The 22738-nt window shown below is 36.9% G+C and overlaps 1 protein-coding gene across 5 annotated transcripts in view; it reads right to left on the bottom strand.

Annotated features, from left to right (window-relative positions):
• KLHL13 (kelch like family member 13) overlaps nucleotides 1-22738 on the bottom strand; it is a 200618-nt gene that overhangs the window by 26176 nt on the left and 151704 nt on the right. For all 5 annotated transcript variants that reach the window (XM_060087086.1, XM_060087084.1, XM_060087085.1 and 2 more), the window contains one exon: nucleotides 10809-10950. In XM_060087086.1, coding sequence (XP_059943069.1) covers nucleotides 10809-10950 — 142 coding nt within the window. The remainder of the gene's footprint in view (nucleotides 1-10808; nucleotides 10951-22738) is intronic.

The following is a 22738-nucleotide window of genomic DNA, read 5'->3' as shown; positions in this document are numbered from 1 at the left end:
ATTAAGGAACTAAAAGAAGAGAAGGTAGAGGAATAGGTTTACTCCAATCTTTAAGTAAGTGTAATGTATTTGATCAAAGCAATACCACAGTCATGTTTTTATGAGACACTGTTCATTCAGAGGACAGAAAAGGAACAGATATTAATTAAACGCTATTCTCACTATATAACACTGCTTGGAGTTTACAAACTGCTAATGGCTTTCTATCACTGCATTATATCATTATATAAGGCTTTAAAGACTTCTCTAATCTGGCCCCAACTCAACTGTTCAATCTTATTTTTCGTTATTTCCCTAAGTATGCTGACCCATCTTAACAGGTTGTTCTCCAGACTACCTCATTGGTAAAAACCCAGGCTTACTCCTTTTCCAGTACCTTTATTTATGCCAATTTATTGTACTAAATTATGCTATTTTATTTTATTTTTCACATAGAATATCCTCCCTCCTTCAAAGCCGAGTTCAAATTTGACCTCCTATGTCAAGCTATCTCTAACCAAATCTCTAAAAGACTTAGGCATCTGGAGTCTGTAATTAAATTTAGCATTTAATTACAGCTGACCCTTGAACAACATGGGTTTGAACTCCACAGATCCACTTACATGTGAATTTCTTTCAATAGTAAATATTGATACTACAGTACTACACGATCTGCGATTAGCTGAATCTGCAGATGAGGAACTGCGGATACATAGGGCCGACTGCATGGAGGACTGGCACTCCTAACCCCCGCATTGTTCAAGGGTCAATGTATAGCCCATAGATTTCTGTTTCCAGCAAAGATGAAGTAACAGGGAGTGGATTTACCTTACTTCTTGAAACAACTCAAAATCAGGCAAAATATATAAAAAATAATAGTTTCAGGCTGGATGAAGGAGAGGATCTGTGAAAGAGGAGAAACAAGTTAGCGGAGCCCCATGATTGTTTATGGCCTGGAGTTTCCAGAGGTACAGGGAGTGGGAACCCAGGCGAAGCCCAGCATTTTCCCAGGGTTGAGTGTCTTAGGGCAGCTCGGTTTGTAGGGCAGAATACAAGAGGGGAGCTATGCACAGAGAGAGGGCTATGGAGATCTAAAAACAATCCCCCCTCAAGTACTGACGAGTGCATTTGTCTGGGGGAAAGAATCACCTAAAAGGAGCACAGGGAACACTCTTCAAGGTTCACCAAATGCTGGAAACAGATCCTATTCAAACCACAAGACTGGTAACCTCATAATGCTAGGGCTTTGGGTAAAGAACTCAAAAGGATTTGTCTCAGTACTGGGAAAAAGTTTGCTCTAGAATAAGTGTGAGGTTCCACCTCACAAAGCTTAAAAATAAACAGAAAATACATTAATGAAAACAGAAGAACTGGGGAAGAAATCAAAATGACTGCCACCAAAACTCATGCTGAGTCCCAAGTGCCACCAAACTCATGCTGAGTCCCCACCCTACTCCCTACTTTTCCCCCCAGTGTACCCGAGCCTGGACTTAAGGCATCATATAATCTGGAGGCAGTCATCTGGGAGCAGACTGAGAAAGTTCTACTTCTGGCTGGAAGAGCAAGAAAAGGCATTCTGAAAGCTCACAGGGAGTGGAGAAAGATCCATTTCACTTTTTTTCCCTCTGTTTTCCTCTGAGCCCCAATCCCCAGGCAATTCCAAGGCACTGGTGGTGGCAACAGTGACAGTGGTAACAGTGGTGACAGCAAATTCCTAAAATTCTGAGAGGAATCTTTTTTGATCAGATGAAGTCCCAGCTTTCAGGCCAGAGGACCATAAGGAGAGCCCTACAGAACTGGGAAGTACTGGGGAGATGGTGGAGACGGAGGATCAGGAAAAAGAGACCCCACAAAGTTCCACACCATGGAATACTGCTTAACAATAAAAAGGAATAGACTACTGATACACAAGAAAAAGTAAATGGATCTCGAAGATATTACACAAAGTAAAAGAAGCCAGTCTCAAGAGCTCACAGACTGCATGATGTCATCTACATAATATTCTCAAAAGACAAAAACACAGTGACAAAAAACAGATCAGTAGTATCCAGGGCTTAGAGGTAGGGATGAGTGTGACTACCAAGTGTAACAAGAGAGTATGTTAGGGGCTTCCCTGGTGGTGCAGTGGTTGAGAATCCGCCTGCCAATGCAGGGGACATGGGTTCAAACCCTGGTCTGGGAGGATCCCACATGCCGTGGAGCAACTAAGCCCGTGCGCCACAACTACTGAGCCTGCGCTCTAGAGCCCGTGAGCCACAACTACTGAGCCTGTGAGCCACAACTACTGAGCCCACATGCCACAACTACTGAAGCCCACGCGCCTAAAGCATGTGCTGCACAACGAGAGAAGCCACCGCAATGAGAAGCTGGTGCACCACAACGAAGAGTAGCCCCCGTTCGCCGCAACTAGAGAAAGCCCCCGCGCACAACAACAAAGACCCAACATAGCCAAAAATAATAAATAAATAATACAATAAATAAATTTATAAAAAAAGAGAGTACATTAGGATAATAGAACAGCCCTGCATCTTTTTTTTTCCTGCATCTTAATTGTGGTGATGATTACATGAAACAGTATATCTGTGAAAACTCATATATGTATAGATCCATTTAAAAAAATCAGTTTTACTGTATGTTAGTTAAAAATAAAGAGTAGAAAGATGGCAAAAGATATGCCAAGCTAACATGAATTAAAAGAAACCTGGCATGACTATAATATCAGACAAAATAGATTTCAGAGCAAAGACTATTATCGGTCTGATGAAAGATCTCAGCTTCCTCAAGAAACTAGAAAGAGCAGAGCAAATTAATTCCAAATTAAGCAGGAAAATGGAAATAATAAAGATCAAAGTGGAGATGAATGAAATATAAAACAGAAAAATAGAGAAATATTTAAAAAGCAACCAAAAAGCTGGTTCTTTGAGAAGATTCATACATCTGATAAAACTCCAGCCAGGATGATTAGGGGGAAAAATGGAGAAAATACAAATTATCAATAACAGCATTGAGAGAGGTGGTATCAGTAGAGACTCTACAAATATTAAAAGGATAACAAGAAAATATGAACAACTGTATGCCCATAAATTTGACAACTCAGTTGAAATGGACAAATTCTTTGAAAGACACAAGTTGCTAATAATTACTCTAGAAGAAATAGATAAACTGAGTAGCCATATATATATATACTATAAAACTGAATTTTCACTGGTTAATTCTACCTTACATTTAAGGAAGAAATAGCACCAATTCTACAAAAACAGATCCAGAAACGTAAGAGGCGGAAACATGTCCCAATTCATTCTACAAGGCCATTATTATCCTACCGAAACCAGACAAAGATAATCAAAGAAAACTAAGACCAAAGACCCTCAAGACCATAGATGCAAAAATTCCTACTATTTTATCAAATCAAATTGAATAATATATAAAAAGGATAATACATCATGAGCAATTGGGGTTTATTCCTATAATGCATGGTTGCTTTAGCATTCAAAAATCAATTAATATAATTCACATTAATAGACTAAAAAAGAAAAATGATAAGATCATCTCAATAGGTGCAAAAACATGTTTGACAAAATCCAACATCAATTTCTGATTTGAAAAAAAAACACAAAACTCTCAGCAAACTAGGAACAGAAAGAAACTTCCTCAAATCTATACCTAACCTAACATCACACTTAATGGTGAAAGAATGAATGCATTCCCCCTAGTATTAGGACAAAGCAAGAATGTACACTCTCATCACTTCTATTCAACATTTTTTGGAGTTTCTACCCAGTGCAACAAGGCAAGAAAAAGAAATAAGAGGCATCAGACTGGAAAGGAAGAAATAAAACTATCTTTATTTATAGGCAAAATGGTTGTCTATGTAGAAAATCCTAGAGAATCTACAAAAAAGCTTCTAGAACTATTAAGTCAGTTTTTCAAGGTTGGAAGATACAAGATGAATAATCAGTAACAAACAGTATTTTTATATACTAGCAACAGACAATCAGAAACTGAAAGTATGTATTTGAGCATATTTAACTCTCGGTTGGTATGTACTGGTCCTCTCTATCACTTAAAACATGCTAAATATCAAAACAACAACAAAACTCATTTGAAAGAGCAGGGTAATAATACACTAAAGTGGCCTAAAAGGAAAGGTGGTAGACTGCCTTCCAACTTATACACTAAAGATACACACTCAATTGGAAGTATTAGAATAACCTATTGTACCCTAACCTGAGTACCTGAAGAACTAACCCCAAGAAAAATTATATATTCATTTCTCTATATTCTAGGTGACATTCAGTAAACTGAAATAAAGAAATAAAAAGTATCATTTTAATAAAAACTTCAACAATCTGGATTATTCAAGCTCCTCTTTTATAAAATATAACATTCTAAAATCATTATACTTTTCTTATGTTAATAATATTTTAAAAGTTGCTTATCTTATGATCATAAAACTTTTAAATAGGGTACAGTTCATCAACATGACACGATCAGCAACCCAAACGTTTACCTTAGGATAAGTATTTCATGAAGTTAGCCTACTGGAAAGCAATGCAAGTTAATTTGTATAGGCTCTTGAGAAAAGCCATTTCTTTAGCAATCTATTACGTAGATAATAACTTGAGACAATACAACCAAATCTGTCATTGACTTTACAACTAAAGTTGAACAGAGAAAATAAATAGGTAAAATGGAGGGCAGTATGGAAGAGCAATCTGATAGGCACCAATCTTAACATGAGAAAATATCCCCCAGGCATCTAGACATCTGGAGCCAGGAGGCGTTTTCAAGCTTGATAGGCTGAAACATGGTACTCTACTTATGGCCTCCATGTCCTAACAAGGATGTTTCCAAATGGCAGTTAACATTTTTTTCTCTTTGGTCTCCCCATTCACCCCCATTTTGACAGGGGAAGGGAGGAAGGGCAGGCAGGCATGAAGACACTCTGTGTAATTCTGTTATTTCTATTAAGAATAAAATCTTTACTGTATCATTCGTGCCAAATTATCTTTTAGTCTTTAATATATCTTTTTATACTTATATTCAGTGAAAACTTAATATTTAAAGACATTAAAAAGAGAATAGATTTTAGAGCAAGATTAGAAGAAATACAAATTTACATTTAGAAAACCTGTGTTCAAGTCCTGGTTTTTGTCCCTTAGTGGGCAAGTGAATTTGGGCAAGCCTTCTAAGTTTCCTGAGCTTCAGTTTCCCAATCTATAAAATGTGGATAATAATCCTTGCCTTTTCTACCTCACAAAATTGTTTCACGTATTAATGAGGCAAGCATATGTGAAAGTGACTTATAAGTGCTATCCAAATTCATTTATTCCATAAACAATATCAATAAGAGCAGTAAAAAGCATTGAGTACTTCCTCTGTGCCAGGTACTGGGCTAGGCTCTTTATATGTATTATCTCTTTCAATGATAATATTAATAATAAATAACAATAATTATAATCTATTGACATTTATTAATCATTCACCATGTACCCCAGCACTAGATCATACACAGACAGAAACAACAAATTAGACTCTAGATCTTGTGGATCTCACTGATAGGTGATATTGATGGGCTAAGAGGGGGGTAAAGCAGAAGCTGCTAACTCTGCCTAGGTTACACAAATTCCAGCTTTAAAAGGCATTGAAATTAGCTGTCAGAAGAACAGATCCATGGGAGAAACTGTTTTCAGACATCTCACTCTGCAGAATTACCCACTGCATAACTGTAGTGGGAAGAATGTGAGTTTAGGCCGAAACTGGAATTCCAGTTTTACCGCTTACCATTTAAGATGGATCGTTATGAATAAATAGGGGTTTACCAGACCAAGAAATTTAAGTAAGGGCATTCCAGGGAGAAGCGATGAGTGCAAAGGCACTTAAGTGTAAAAAAATAACATATGTTTAGAGAATAATGAAAAATCAGAAGTCTTCCAGAAATTTGCCTTGACTATCTGTCCCATTAACTCTACTAAGGTAAAGCAGTAGCAAAGATCATATGGTTGAATGGATAAAGGATTGAAGATTGGCAGAGTAGTTATGGAAGACCAATAAGGGACCACAAAACTGAAGTGCTGGGAGAAAATACTTGCAAATCATGTATCTGCTAGGGGATTTGTGTCTAGAATATATAAAGAACTCTTACCACTGAATAATAAAAAGATAAATAACTCAACTAAAAAAATGGAGAACTGACCTGAAGAGACAGTTCTCCAAAGATGATATACAAATGGCCATAAGCAAAAATGAAAAGATGCTCAATATCATTAGCACTCAGGGAAATACAAATCAAAACCATAAGATACCACTTCACACCTTCTAGTATGGCAATAATAAAAAAGATAGATAACACATGTTGGCAAGAATATAGAAAAATTGGAATCCTCATATTTTACTGATGGGAATGTAAAATACAGTCACTTGGGAAAACACCCTGGCAGTTGTTCAAAAGATTAAACAGAATGATATATCACCGGGGAATTCCACTCCTAGGTATATACAAAAGATAGATGAAAACATGTCCATACAGACACTCACACATGAATGTTCACAGCATGAGTATTCACAATAGCCAAAAAGTGGAAACAACCCAAATGTCCATGAATGGATGAATGGATTTTTATAAAAGTGGTATATCCATACAACAGAATATTATTTAGTCATAAAGAGGAAAGAAGTACTGATGCATACTATAGTGTGGAGGAACCTTGAAAACACCATGCTAAGTAAAAGAAACCAGTCACAAAAGACCACATATTGTATAATTCCATTTATATGAAATATATAGAATAGGTAAAACTATAGAGATGAATAATAGACTAATGATCGTCTAGGGTTAGGAAAGGGGTTGGGGGTAGATGGGGAATGACTACTAATGGATACATACAAGGTGATAATATAGATGAAAATTAAAATTGTTACTTTAAAAAAATGAAGATGCTAAGAAGGGTATGATTTGATGAATCACCATAGTATGGGGTTTAAAAGATGTTAACAACCTGGGATAACAGGGTGAAGCCAAAGGATGGACGTTTTCCATGAGAAGTAACCACAGTTGTAGCAGTAGTAAGGGAGTGAGGGAAGTGAAATAATTCTTGATTTCACCAATTACTACTTAAGCAAACCCTGGTTAATCTTCCTTACTTGAGTAAAAGTATTTTGCACTGCTAACTCCATCACGAATTCTCTTGGAATTTGTTCAGAATTCTAGGAATTCAAGCCTATCAGGTATCAAAATTATTTCCAGGCACTTTCTTTGACAGCCTAGTTTCCTGAAGCCTATTCAGTGGAGACAGTCTGCTGGAGCAGATCAAGCCAACCAGATGGACACCTTCTTTGGCACACCCATCACCTCCGATCAACATTTCCTCTGACACCTTCCCTGTTTGGCTCAAATGGAAGGAAAATAAGTGGATATTTATTATGCACCTTACTTTCCCATAAATTGTCACATGTAATCCTCACATCCACTACGCACATTACCGATAAGGAAACTGGCCCGTAGGGGATAAAGACTTTCCCAAAGTCACATAACTAGCTGGTAAGTGGTAAAACTAGGATTCCACTTTTAGCCTAAACTCATGTCCTTCCCACTGTAGTTGTGCACTAGGGTATCCTTCAGAGTGAGACTTCTTTAAATAGTTTCTCCCCATGGATCTGTTCCCCGGACAGCTACTTTCAATGCCTTTTGAAGCTGGAGCTTGTGTGATTGCTAATTTTAAAACAATGATAACATTTACACATTAAACACTTCTCTAGCTTGTTCCCTTGACAACCATACACCTAAGATTAGATACCAAAAAACCCCAGTCTCTGTTAGTGCTTGGACTTAAAAAATCTCAGTTAGTGAGAACATAATTTTTAATAGACTTTTAAAGGGAGCATACAATGTTTTTCAATAGCAATATGGAGTGGTACCTCTACACCACCACAGAAAATATTATAACAAAAAATCAGTTGAAGAAAGAATGAACTCTCGGGTTACTTTCACATCTCCATTCCTACCGCCAGCCTAGACCAACAAAGGCCAAGCTAAAACATGACAGAGCTAAGGGTTCTAAGACCCAGCTACAACTGTTTGGTCGCCATTATATTTTTTAAATTACACAGGTTAGACACAAAAATATTTCCATGGTAAAAAAAATTAAACAGTGCAATATTACCCAGAGCAAAAAGTGTAAGACATCATTCACCAGCCTCCCTAATGTTTCCAGACCTTTTGCTATGCATTTACATGCATGTATATGTATACATATTGTATATTATTTCTACAAATAGATGGGATTATACAATATATATTGCCCTGTTACCTTTTTTTAAGCAGCTTTATTAAGATATAACTAACATACTATAGAGTACACCCATTTATTTTCTTTAACTTATTATTTTATATTGGGGTATAGGTGATTAACAGTGTTGTGTAAGTTTCAGGTGTACAACAAAGTGATTCAGTTATACATATACATGTGTTTATTCTTTTTAAAATTCTTTTCCCAATTAGGCTGTTACAGAATATTGAGCAGAGTTCCCAGTGCTATACAGTAGGTCCTTGTTGGTTATCTATTTTAAATAGAGCAGTGAGTACATGTCAATCCACCCATTTCAACTGTACAATTCAGTATATGTACAACCATCTCCACAATCAATTTTAGGATATTTTCGTCACCTCAAAAAGAAACCCCGCATCCTTTAGCTATCATCCTTATATCCTCTGATTTTCTCCAATTCTGAGCAATCACTTGTCTATGTTCTGTCTCTGTACATTTCCCTATTCTGCAAATTTTGTATGAATGGAATCATATAAAATGTGCTCTTCGTGACTAGTTTCTTTCATTTAGCATAATGTTTTCCAGGTTAATCCATGTTGTAGCTTGTATCAGAACTTCATTCCCTTATATAGCTGAATAATGTTCCATTGTGTAGCTATGCCACAGCTGTCCTATTATTTTTTCATTTAATATTTCCTTTCCATTCAGTACACACAGATCTAGCTCACTCTTTTTAGTGACTGCACAGTATTACACAGTTTTGATGCAACATAATTTAAGTAACCACTTCCCTATTGATGGATATTTAAGCTACTTCCAGTGTGTCCCCATTATAACAATAACTTGTAATCTCCATATGATACATAGGGAGAAAGGGAGAGGCCATCTCTCTTGGTGGAAAAAGGACCCTGCCTCTAGAACAGTGGTTCCAAAAAGTATGCTCCCTGGACCTACAGCATCACCTGGGAACTTGTTAGAAATGCACATTTCTGGGCCCGACCCTCAGAGTTTTTGAACCAGAAACTCTGAGATGGGGCCCACTGCTCATTGTTTAACAAGCCCTTCACCTTGTGATTCTGATATGCAATAAAATTTGAGTACCACTGTTCTAAATCTCTTTGCACTGCAGTGGCTTCCATTAGTTGGCTTAAGGTAAACTTTAAAAATTAGCAGGACCACAAAAATTGGCTTTAACACATGACTATGGTCATGGATAGGGCAGAAGTATAGCGGAGGGGTAAGTGAGTTTCTAAGTTTCTTTAGAGAAAGTACTTTAATATAACAAAAAACCTCTTCCTTTCATGCTTTTCCTAACTGTTTGACCCCTTATTCTCTTCCTCCCGTAATCTTGTAAAACCAACAATTAAACCATTTACATAAACTAAGATACCAGGAGATGGGAAGATTTTCCTTCCTGACCCTCTCATTTCTATTGATGATATGATGAACCATAAAACCCAGATCCCATTAGAATTGAAACACTGGAAAAATGAGATTGCAATGAATCACAGATGGGAACTAGAAGAAAATTTAGAAATCTCCCACTCGAGAGTCATAGTTTGGAGATAAGGAAAATGAATCCCAGAGAAATTACATGACACAGCGAGGCCACACAGCAAGTGCAAGCCTCCTTCTCTCATTATGCTATATACTATACTATATACTACATACTGCTGGACTATCATGGTTCTTGACCAAGGATATGCATTCGTACCAAATTCATCTGGGGAAATTTCTTTAAAAAATATATTTAGAAGGATTTATTTTCCTTAACTTACTAAGCTGAGAAGACATATAATTTGACTATATCTAAAAGGAATTTATGGACATCAAGCATTATACTATTGCTCTGTAACTCAGCAACACCCACCGAGGTCAGGGAGTGTCCACAGTAGTCAGAAGTACTTGGACTGCTTATCCCTATGTTAAACAGCTCCACATTGCAGGGTTTTGGTGTTCTTTTGGCTTTCTATTGTTTTTCTGTCCTCTCCTTTGATGTCAGTTATGACTTCGTGCATGTATCAGTGTGTTTGCGTCCAGCAGCCCTCACCCCTACTCCCATACCTACAATTGCCAATGTGAGTTGAGACACCAAATAAGTATGATCTTGAGAACTACGATAAAGGTGATGGGAAAATAGGTTGTGAGGGAGGAACTAGAAAATTTAATATGGGGACTTTGTGATATTTACCTTGGCTGAGACATAATGAAAAGTCAACGATGCCAGACACAACATTCTGGAAGAATGTGGCATGAGAGCAAGACTTCCCTTACACACATGAAACAAAGAATGAACTCAGAATTTTTTTTAACGTCAGGAAGGTATGCAGTTTTCCCCCCCTCAAGGTTTCTCCTCTATTTGTTTGCTCTTTGTTTTTTTTATTAATAAACTTTATTTTAAAGAGCAGTTTTAGGTTGACAGCAAAACTGAGCAGAAAGTACACAGAGTTCCCACAAAACCCCTGTCCACACACAGGCACAACCTCTCCCACTAGTGACATCCCACACCACAAAAACCCTGGGTGGTTTTTAGAGCTATGAATAATGCAACAGTGAGATTACCTGTAACACCACAGAACTGTGGGTATTGCTGGTAAAGATGCGTGTGGTTCCCGCCTTGGAAGACTGCAAATGGGAGGAGAGGCCCATTTCGCTGCTTCCAAGGGACAATTTCATGTGTTGGTCTTCCTCTTCCACTAGAGATCTGAAAAGGTTTTTAAATCAGAAAGAAAAACAAATGAAAACTTGTCATATAATTCACAACAACTGGATGATTTAGAGAAACAGTCACTCTCTGATTATGTGCCAATCATCTGACTATGGAATATACTGAACGTTGTTTCACTGTATTTTAGGCTCATACATTATAGAAGAAATAGATATATATCTGTAAAAAGCTTTCCGAGGTCAGAATAGATAAATGGAAACTGAGAAATCAACTAAAAGCTGGCTCAAAACTGTAAGTACAAAGGGTTTGTTTCTCTAGTGCCAGAGTAATTGTTTTGGTATTGGGTTGTTTAGGTAGCAATACCATCAAATTGTGTTTATTCACAGTTAAAATTACTTTGGAATCCCTACTTTTAGAAAGATAAAAATAATATTTATCATTTATTGAACAGCCACTATATATCAGGTACTTGCCAAGAAATTTACACACATATTCTCATATAATGCTCAAAACAATCCATTGCAACAGGTATTACTAGTATCTCCTTTTTATTAAGGGTAGGGAAAATGAGCTACAGAAGACGGGTTAAAAATTACTTAGCTAAGGTCACAAAGTTATTAAAGGGACTGGACAAGGATTTGAATCTAAGTTTAGTCTGCTCCCAAACTCCAAAGACCCCATAAGTAAAAGTCAAAGATTAACTGTGGTATCCTAATACATTACTTCCTCTTGTGTTACTATAGTTCTAATCAACCCCAACTGAACAAAAAAAATTACCCATGAAATAATTCCTTTTTCTAGCAGTATCTCTCACTAAATAATCACTTGGGATTATTTATCTAAACAGCTACAGTGTAGTGGCCTTTTCATCTTTCCAAACAAACAAATAATACAAATAATAAACGTAAGCTATGCCCATGTATATATCACATTAGCAATTTTTCAGGGACCATAAAAAGCATTAGAGAACCTGTAGTCAACCTGTAGTTAGTTTCACAGAGAAAATGGCGAAATAATAGTTAAAGGCCTCAGGTTACACTAAAAATTGACCATTGTGGTACAACCTTTCATTATTCCTTAGACTAGGCAGACTTGTGTTTCCTTAAGTATACACTGCTAAAACTGTTTCTGAATCACCTGAGAGCAGGGAGCCCCATGCTTCTGAACGGGTTTGTGCATTCATGATGGGCAGACTGCTAAAATGGACATTAAGAAGGGAGGAAGGAAGAATGGATTTCCAAGTGCTAGAACTATGCCTGTTTCTTATTTATTTCTAACTTGCCGAAGGTTGAATTATTGGTTTCTCTAACTCGGGTCTATCCAATACCATAAAGATTTCACCTTTTCCCCTACCATATCTATAATCTAAGTTGATCAGTTTTAATAGGAAAAAAAGTTTTACAAACATACCATACTTTTAACAAAGATCCTGCTTTTTGAATTTCGACACCAACCAAATGGCTTTAAATCCTACAATAATTAGCAAAAATCCTGGCCGTAAGGGTGACATCAATTCTTCTTAATGATATTAGAGCCATAGTATAACCAAAAAATGAATTAATAATATATAACCATGTTTTATTCAACTCTCATGGATATTTAATAAAGAAGAGAATAATTTAAAGAAGATTTTAACAAGCATAAAAGAAAATGAATATAGTTTTCCACTAGCTTCAGAAATAGCTTTTTAAAAGAAATTATATACATGATATATAGCATACATACATTTGCAGATACTTTTAACCAGCTTTCACAGACAGACATTTAATTACAGAATCAAATGGAAAAGTGGGAAATAGATTGATGGTGACTGGTATCCCTAACCAGAAAATTTCCATTCATCCAGAATTATTTCAATGGGACATTCAAGCAGAATGTTTCATTAGTTTCTGTATTCCCTGCACAGACCTGGCACATGAGAGGTTTAATATATGTCATCTGAATGAATACAGAATCTCATTACTGTGGATCATTCCAGAGACATTTCTTTATCATGTGGTGCCTTAAATGACCGTCAATTATCATTTTACAGAACCATAGATGTAAAGGGGACAGGAGTAAAGCTGAAACCGTACTGCCCCATGACATATCCTGGAAATTGTTTTTTTTTTTTTTAATAAACTACAGATCACAACTTGTTTCCGTGTCATTTGTCTCTTGCTCTTAAAATTGAAAGGCAGAATATAAAAATGCAGCCTTTTCTTGGCAAGATAATATGTCTGGCTTTCTAACTAATTACTTCAAAAGCTAAAGAAGTCTTCACCAAAATCATCTTCATGACTTCTTATCAACCAACATCTTTTGACTTTTTAACATTCAGAACACTCCCTATTATTTCTGCATCAGTAACAGCACATGTCATGTCAACCTCCCCAGCAGATTCAATATTCTCTTCTATCTCCTTTTCATTAAGTCTATTGACTGGATGTGAAGAGCATTGTTCTTCAACAGTGCAAGGAGGTGAAACCTCTCTGCAAACTCCAAGCCACAATGACATCAAACTATCCTTAAAGGAATGATTATCTGAGTAATTCCAAGAACAAATAACATTTTTAATCTTATCCTTTCTAAGTCATATGGTTGAAAGCAATAAAAGGAGCAGTGGTTCTCAGTGGGGGGAGGGGCATCAATGTCTGGAGACACTTTACGTGGTCGCAGGGTAGGGGGGCGTTGCTACTCTCATCTGGTGGGGTGCTGTTAAACATCCTACGATGCACAGGAAAGGTCTCCATGGCAAAGCTGTGCTCAGGCAAAAATGTCAAGAATGCCAAGGTTGAGAAACCCCGGTACAGAGGGATTAACCTCCTCAGGACAGATTTTCTAAAGAAATTTCATGTTCTAAATAACTTCCCAGTCTGAGAGTTAACTGCATGAGGTAATGCTGGCAGTCAGAAACACAGTAGGATTATTAATTACCAGTAACTCCTCCAAGACTGCCTAATAATAGAATACCTCTGCTCTCCTCCAGTCCATCAATTTGAAAAATCAACTGTTTACAAGAGATAAGTAGGTAATAGCTTTGAAGTTTATAAGATAATTATGTGGAAAGGCTTTTGTCCTATGTAAAACTCATGGAAGAATAATTCCTAAGTCGGCTTTAAACAATTGTTATTTGGAGAGAAAAAAAAAAACAATTGTTATTTGGATTCACTTTTACATGCCAATTTAGAATCAAGCAAACCCTGTCCAAGTAGTCTTATTTCATCAAAACTGTAAAATTATTCATGGGAGAGATTGTGTTCATCAATTTTCTTTTGAAAAATTGAACCTTTTTCTTCCAGCATCTACATATTGCTACCACACCATTCCCGCCCGCCCCACTACCGCTCGACACATCTTATTTTGTAAACAGTGACCAACCACAGAGCGTGAAAACAATCTTTCATAAAGTGTACATGAGTCACTCAACTGCACTTGCTCAAAGAGAACAATTACTTTTTCGAAGAGCATTAGGTAGAGATGGAAGCACTGCCTGATGGTCTTACTGAAAGCTCTGCAAAGGTGGTCAAACCAAACATACACACACTGTGGCATTTCTTTGTACTACTATTTGAAGACAAAGGAAATAGTCTAAGCAATTGTCATATGTTAACAGGGTGACAGTAACATTGTAATGCTGCCTCAAAGCCTTCCATATTTAAAAAATTACCCCAAGGGAAACAGGTGTAAATGACATAGGGACACAATTCATAAATATAAAAGTACAAATGATTAACAGATAGAAAAATGTTCAACTCCATTAGTACTCCAGAATATGTAAATTAAAGCAAACCTGTAAACTTATAAAAGAGTAGAGTAGAAGATATACTCTCAAAATTGCTAGTGCAAACAAATATTAAGCCCCTGCCACCTGCATGGCATTGTTCACTCATGGATTTTTTAATGAAAAATTTAAAATCATCAAATGTACAAATTCTTTTCCTTTTTACACTGAACATCCTGACAATAAAGGATTGTGTATTACTGGTGGGTGGGCTGCAGCAAGAGTGGTCTGTCAATCTGGTTCAAATATGTTTTCTACAATGAATAGTTCTGTAGAGGTAATAGATTGGTAGATGTTCTATGAAGAACCATGTACTTAGAATTCACTATAGCAATCGGGTTTGTTGGTATGCCATATGGGGAAGGGAAGAGTATCTCATAATTGCATCATTTGGCTCCAAAGCCTCAAATAGTCTTAGGACACTCATCAGTCTCAATAAAACATGCTGATAGGATACATGCACTTGCAGAAAAAACATACTGCCCAAGACTATCAGAATACATGTCAAGTTGTTCCCTTTACTTTACTTGATTTTATTTCTGAGGGAAAAAAATAAGTGAATCAGAGAAAAACCAGAAAGGTAAAAGTATATCAATGCCTTTAACTTTTCTCTCTTTAGTTCCTGATCAGTTTGACAGCACTTCTTGCTTGTGACTATTACATTACAAAGTGGTTAAACCTAACAATGTATGTAATTCTAATAACATAATGCCACTGTAACAGAAGAACAGGGGTTTCTGAGTTAGTGTCAAAAGTATTATTCAAATACTGCAATTTCCCAGAGTAATAATATTATTCTAACTGAAAGTCAGAGCCAGTGGGTTGGTGTGCAAGAAGAGCAACAACAACAAAACAAAACAAAAATAAAAGTCATGAATGGTATAACAACACAACAAGTCAGCTTGGTTAATCAAGGCACTGACTCATGCTTTACCACCCGTCCCCCAGAAAAATAAAAAAACATATTTCTCACACTCACAATTTAAAAAGAAAATCAAGAAAAAGGCTTTCTTCAAAGAAGAACTCCCCCGCCATTTGTTTTTCTGCTCTGAAACAGAGAAGTGTCTGCTAGCTGCAGCATTTGCTAAATGAAACATTTCTTGCTATAAAGTTGCAATGGCAAGTGGGGGAAAAATTCAGCCACCTGTTCTCACATTCATTTGAATTTGAGTGCTAAATCCGTCAAGGTATTTCCTTCCCCCATGAGAAATAAATTAAAAACTTAAGATGATATTAGTCATTTCCCATTGATTTTTCTATAGATTCAAAGTATGCATTCTCCATTGAATTCTAAAGATATTAATAATCTTCCTACCACACAAAATTTAGAATCAACTCTCCTTCACCCCTCCCATCAAAAACTGAATGATACACACACACACACACACACACACACACACACACACACACATTCTTTCAATTTCCATTAAGAAAAAAAGGAAGTGTTTTTAAAATTAAGAAGGAAAATTTCCAATTCATGAAGTAAGTTAATATATATAAAATAAGCCTGGTATTTTCTTTAAAAGAAAAACACCTTAAAACCTAAAATATTTAAAGATATGCCCCAGGAATTCCCTGGCGTCTAGTGGTTAGGACTCTGCGCTTCCACTGCAGGGGTCCTGGGTTCAATCCCTGGTCGGGGAACTAAGATCCCACAAGTCACAGGGCGGGGCCAAAAATAAATAAATAAATAAACTGCTTTGAAAAATAAATAAAAGTAAAGATTTAAAAAAATAAGAAAATAAAGATACGTCCCAACTAAAATGACATTTACGGTATCATTGTGCAAGGAAATTATAAATATCATAGCAACTTCTCTTTTTTTTAAACATCTTTATTGGCATATACTGCTTTACAATGTTGTGTTAGTTCCTGCTGTATAACAAAGTGAATCAGCTATACAGACACATACATCCCCATATCCCCTCCCTCTTACATCTCCCTCCCACCCTCCCTATCCCACCCCTCTAGGTGGTCACAAAGCACTGAGCTGATGTCCCCGATCTCCCAGTGGGAGCAACTTCTCTTAAGAAGGCATAAATTAATCACTATTTAAGAAACTATGGAGAACGTATCTCCTCAACAAGGTGTTTGCCTGAAGGAAGTCAAGAAAAGATAAAGCTTTGGTTAGTTATTTGTATTTTTTTAATGACATAAGTATAAGTACATTATTGTCAACTTGCAATAAATCTGCTAATGGAAATCTTTAGCATAGATGATATAAAATAGCTGCTAACTTTTCTGAGGCTTTCTTTTCTGCTGCAGCTATATACCAGAGCCCACAAGAGAAAAAACTTTCAAGGTGATAGGGTCAGACTGTAAAATGATTTTCCAAAGTAAAGAAGCTTCTTTATATGCAAATGTCTGTCACATTTAAAATAAAATCACATTAATAAATAGCTGATGTCAGTTTTAACATAGGAATAAGATCATCTACCAGCACCTGCTGTGTACTAGGCAGTGTGCCAGACACGTTCTCTATGCTACTTAATCCTCATAACAATCCCATTTTAAAGACAGGAAACTGAAGCTCAGAGAGTTTAAGGCCTCACCATGAATCTGGTAACTATGATTTGAACCTGAGTCTGATTCCAGAGACCAAACTGTTCCCATCACACCAAGTCTAAAAAATGAAAAATAGCAGAGTAGAGGCCATAAAGCAATCAATGTTTCAGTGTTTAATTTATAAACATGAGGAAGATCTCAGAGAGACATTCTGTTATAGGGAAGCAATTTGTTGGTTGAATTACTTCAGTCTAAAATTACCCACTTTTACCACTACTTCCATAACAACAATACCAATGCTAAAAATCTCTCATGCCATTCTCCCAACACATCTATCCTAGGATATAACTCAGATCAGATTTAGGGAGAACTTGACATTACTGATACCAACATTTAAAAGAACAGATTCTGAATTCCAAAGCCACCCATCGCCATCACAGAAATAGCACTATGACACAGATGAGGGAATTGGGATAAACAAATGGAATGACAAATGACAGTCCACTCTAACAGGATGAAAGTTAATTATCCAAACCATAAAGCATTTGCATTGAATACCTCTATCCTGTCCCTGAAACACTTTCAGATTAATGTTTGCTCCTTCTATCTACCATATTTCAAAACTTTAGTCTTCCTTCATCTTTTAAAATTCATATACCAATTAAACTACATCAAGTCTCATGCACCTAGACTAGAAAATTCTACCATTTGGAAGCTTGGTTTATATACTATTTCTCATTCTTTACATTTCTCATAATATTTGGATGAAAGATATAGATAGATAGATGATAAATAGATACCTGAAACAGAAATACAAGAGTATAATCTATAAAAATATTGAATCACTGTTGTATGTACACCTGAAACTAACACAACATTGTAAATCAACTATACTTCAATTAAAAAAATGAATTCTAAATGTTGATTCCATACCTACTATATAAAAAAAGCTAAGTCAAAGTTGAAGCTCCCTTGCCTTAAGAAGCCATATAAGGTGAGCAAGTACACAAGTGGTAGTGGTGGGAGAGAGAGAGCAATATGGACCTGTAGGCTGGGGGAAACAGCACGGACTCCCATCACCATCAATAGTCCCGTTCCCAGTGCACAGAGGAAATAGTTATAATCCTCTGAAAGTACGCTCCTGCCCCCCTACAGCCAGCACCAGCCTGGCCATTGAGAAGTCTGAGCTATACCTGAGGTCAGGAGCATGCCTTCTCCTTCTTCTATCCCCAAATGAAGAAACTGAACAGGAGCTCCAACACCCATGCCACTTTTCTATAAAGGAGCTTTTTGCTCCCAGAGGATTTATATTAACCAAAGTATCACTTTATTCCTATTATCTGTAGCTCACTGACTTTGAAATTTGACTATGGTGCTATAGTGCGTATCAATGGAAAAGTGTATTATTAAAGAACTGAGCTTTCACCTGCCTAAAATTTCAGTTCATTAAATATTCAAACATCCAAGTTATCCAATTTTAGAGTTTATTATAAAGGCAGATTCCACAAACTCAAAACCAGTTAGAAATCACTGAGACAAATCTCTTTGGGAACAGGAGGAATCATTAATCAAGTGGTAAAAATCCAATCCTTTTCTGTCTTTTCTGAATTTCCTAGTTATATTCAGCTTCGCAAAGTCAGTAATTCATGACCAGGTCTTAAGGGAATGTTTATTTTTCTTTGAAAAGGAAACATGATAGGGCCTCCCTGGTGGCGCAGTGGTTGAGAGTCCGCCTGCCAATGCAGGGGATACGGGTTCGTGCCCCGGTCCGGGAGGATCCCATATGCCGCGGAGCGGCTGGGCCCGTGAGCCATGGCCGCTGAGCCTGCGCATCCGGAGCCTGTGCTCCGCAACAGGAGAGGCCACAACAGTAAGAGGCCCACGTACCACAAAAATAAATAAATAAATAAATAAATAAATAAATAAAGGAAACATGATAGGAAAAAAAACAAAGAGTAAGACTTTCCAACTTAAAAGTAATAGCCAATTGTACTCCATGTTTTAAGAATTATAATTGGCAGCTCTACGAGTCCCACTGATTCTGTCTTCAAAGCCTGTAATAAATGTAACAAATCTCAACCTTGATTTTGCAATGACCTAGCAGCATCTCTAATTATTTCAATGAATGTATCAAATCATTCATTTAAATATAATATTTAATGAGCCTGCGCATCCGGAGCCTGTGCTCCGCAATGGGAGAGGCCACAACAGTGAGAGAAAACAATAATAATAAAATAAAATAAAATAAAATAAAACTTAGCTCTAAGACTTCAAGTTATCCCTCTTGTCCGATGCTTACCATAAAGAAAAAAACCATTCCTGACCTTAAGTTCTTAGGTTGTTAGAAGATGAAAGAAATCTTGACAGTCACTTATAGCTCACTCACCTATCTACACATTCAGGCATCATATTCTATGAGTAGAAAGGCAGAAATGGCTTCTGATTTTTCTCCTGAAATGCCATCATGAGCCTGCACTTGACTACAGTCCTAGAAAACTATTTTAACTAAGATCACTATAATGCTCAGTTCAATATCACAATGCAATTTCATGATCTAGCTACAGACGGCTCTGCTGATGTGAGTAACAAAAATTGCTCTACAAAAATACTTTTATAAGATTTTGTCCATCGTACAGCAACGCTAAGGAAGGAGTCCTTTGCATAAAGTATTTATGTACCATGACTATGTTTACCCCAAATATTAAGTATTCTTGATAAAATTGGTAATGACTTCCTGAAAGGGAGACTGGTTATTTATTTTTTTTGAAGGAGTAGACGCAAATTATAATTCATTGAGGAGCTTGCCACTTTGGGGGAAAGGTGTTTCTTTTTAGGAACATTATGGCCTCTGGCTTAAAGAAAGTTGGTGTTCTTGGGTGGAACGCCAAAAGGGTAGAGGCAGACCATATAATTTAAACAACATGACAGTAGGCATCCAGCACTCACATTTCCCAGTCATCTAAGTGGGAATTTTGAATAGAGGCTAATTGGAGCATTTTCAGACTGTGTACGTGTTTTGCAGAAGCGATCTATGAATTGTGAAGTAGTAATGAAGTACTGCCTCGGTCTGTTTGAGACAAATAGGACAGAAGGATATTAAGCAAGAGAGAAGCATTCCCTTCCTTCCTTCCATACCGTCCTTTAAACCAGTGTTTCATACCCCAATTTATAATTTCTGACTCTCAGAGCGCAGGTGAGAAGGATGCAGAGAAAAGTCACCAAGAAGATGAGTGTCAGAGTGTCAAAAGTTTGCCCAGCTAGTTGGAAAATGCTAGCCTAAATGCTATTCCCCTCAATTCATCCCATCTACAACAAGCTATTTCTTGAAGCAATAAGTCATTTTAAATGTCCCAAATCCAATCTTTTTGTAGATCATGCTTTAAGGAGAAAACTGGTTTATTTAAAGGTACTCTCAAGGGAAATGAATTTGACTACATAGTTCTTAATGATTATTCCTGGAAGCTTGGTCAGTCAGAAGGAAGTTCAGGAATCTCAAATGTATCTAGATGTCACGCATTCAAGAGAGACATAGATAGGATATTCTGGATTCTAAAAGAAAATTGTTATCATCAAAGTATTTCAGTCATCTTAGAGCCCTAGTTCTCCCCCATCTCCTATGCCCAGGCAACTGACAAAGTACTAAGTATCTCTCTAGTATGCCTCTTTCACCACCTCTCCACTCTCACTGCCCCTACCACACTTTGGGTATCTATTACCTCCTCCGTGGATTTGGTTAGTAACATAAATTACATATTTGTTACAGTATAGCATCTTCACATACTATGATTGTATTTATAGTTTTGGTGGGGGCGGGGCAGGGGGAGACAGGGTGGGGTGGAGGACCAGGGGGACCTTCAAGATGGCGGAAGAGTAAGACACGGAGATCACCTTCCTCCCCACAGATACACCAGAAATACGTCTACACGTGGAACAACTCCTACAGAACACCTACTGAACGCTGGCAGAAGACCTCAGACCTCCCCAAAGGCAAGGAACTCCCCACGTACCTGGGTAGGGCAAAATAAAAAAGAATAAACAGAGACAAAAGAATAGGGATGGGACCTGCACCAGTGGGAGGGAGCTGTGAAGGAGGAAAGGTTTCCACACACCAGAAGCCCCTTCACTAGTGGAGACAGTTTTCCAGGAGCAGTATTCAATCACTCCTCTCTGCTTGCTGAACAAAAGCCATATCCTACGCTCTTGCATTCAAGGCTTCTTGGACTAGCCCTCCTTAGCTAGTTGCACATTCTGGCAAATAATTCAAAGTAAATATATATTTAATGATTTGAGAATAAATAAAAATCCAAATTTATTCACAAACTATCAGTTGTTTTGCTTTAGAATATGTTGTTTTCATACATTAGTAACTGCTATGCCTTTTTGTCCTATTGTTAACCAAGCAATGTGTAAAAGCATTTATTTAAAATATTTCTGATAGGAGGAAAACTTAGTTAATTTGAACTGAATATCTGCTGGGAGTTCCCTGGTGGTCCCGTGGTTAGGACTCAATGCTTTCACTGCCGTGGCCCCGGGTTTAGCCTTTTTTAAGTATAAGACAATTCAGAACATAAGTAAATGTGGATCATTTTTTTGAGTACTAATTTAAAATTTATTTTTCCTAAACCCTACTCAGATTTCCTTTTATCCTAGTCAGCCATTCCTGTTTTCAAACTATACACAGGAAACACATTATCATTTAAGTACAACTATACTAGTTTTAAAACATAAATTTGTCTAAAACAGTTTTCCCCTCATGGTAAAGGACATGTGAAAATAAGTCAAATAACTCTTAACTTTAAGAGTAGTTGCTCTCTTGGAAGAGATTATAATCTTACTTTCTTTATCAAATTACAATTTGGTGAACCATGACTAAAGTATTCTGGTCACTGGTAAATTGCTTCTATTAAAATTACTTTCAGTCAGTGCCAGCATCATGGTACTTATCGGCAAGCAAGGAACAGACTCAGGATTTTGGATTAGTTCTTTTCATAGGAAAGATAGCTGTAACTTACTCTCTAACAAGACTGTAGTTTATTAGATTCCTCTATATATGAAATGAAGAAATGCAACACACTTTGAGTGAAATAATTTGCACAAGGCTCCAGACCTAAAAACTACTCTCTCTAGATTCATGCATCGGGGATTTCCCCAGCAGTCCAGTGGTTAAGACTCCGTGCTTCCAACGCAGGGGGCCTGCGTTCGATCCCTGGTCGGGGAACTAAGATCCCACATGCTGCACGGTGTGGCCATAAATAAATAAATAATTTTAAAAAAATTCATTCCTCAACTCAACATCTGAACACCTGCTATGTGCCAGCCACTGCACTAGGAGATATGTAAAAAGAGCAGGCAGGATACTTGCTTGCAATAAGATCACAGTGAAAGAAATAATTACCTTCCAAAGGACTAAATGATATAAAAATAATAATAAATTCTCAACATCATCTACTAACAAATACCATGTTGCATAATTCATATAAACCACAGTAACTAAACTAATTGCAAACTTTGCTCCCTGGTACAGAAGTGTATCAGTTCATATTTAGCATATAAGCG

The sequence above is a fragment of the Mesoplodon densirostris genome, chromosome X (genome assembly GCF_025265405.1).
Source record: "Mesoplodon densirostris isolate mMesDen1 chromosome X, mMesDen1 primary haplotype, whole genome shotgun sequence".
Taxonomy (NCBI): domain Eukaryota; kingdom Metazoa; phylum Chordata; class Mammalia; order Artiodactyla; family Ziphiidae; genus Mesoplodon; species Mesoplodon densirostris.
The sequence above is the reverse complement of the archived record's forward strand: the minus strand, read 5'-3'. Positions and strand labels throughout refer to the sequence as shown.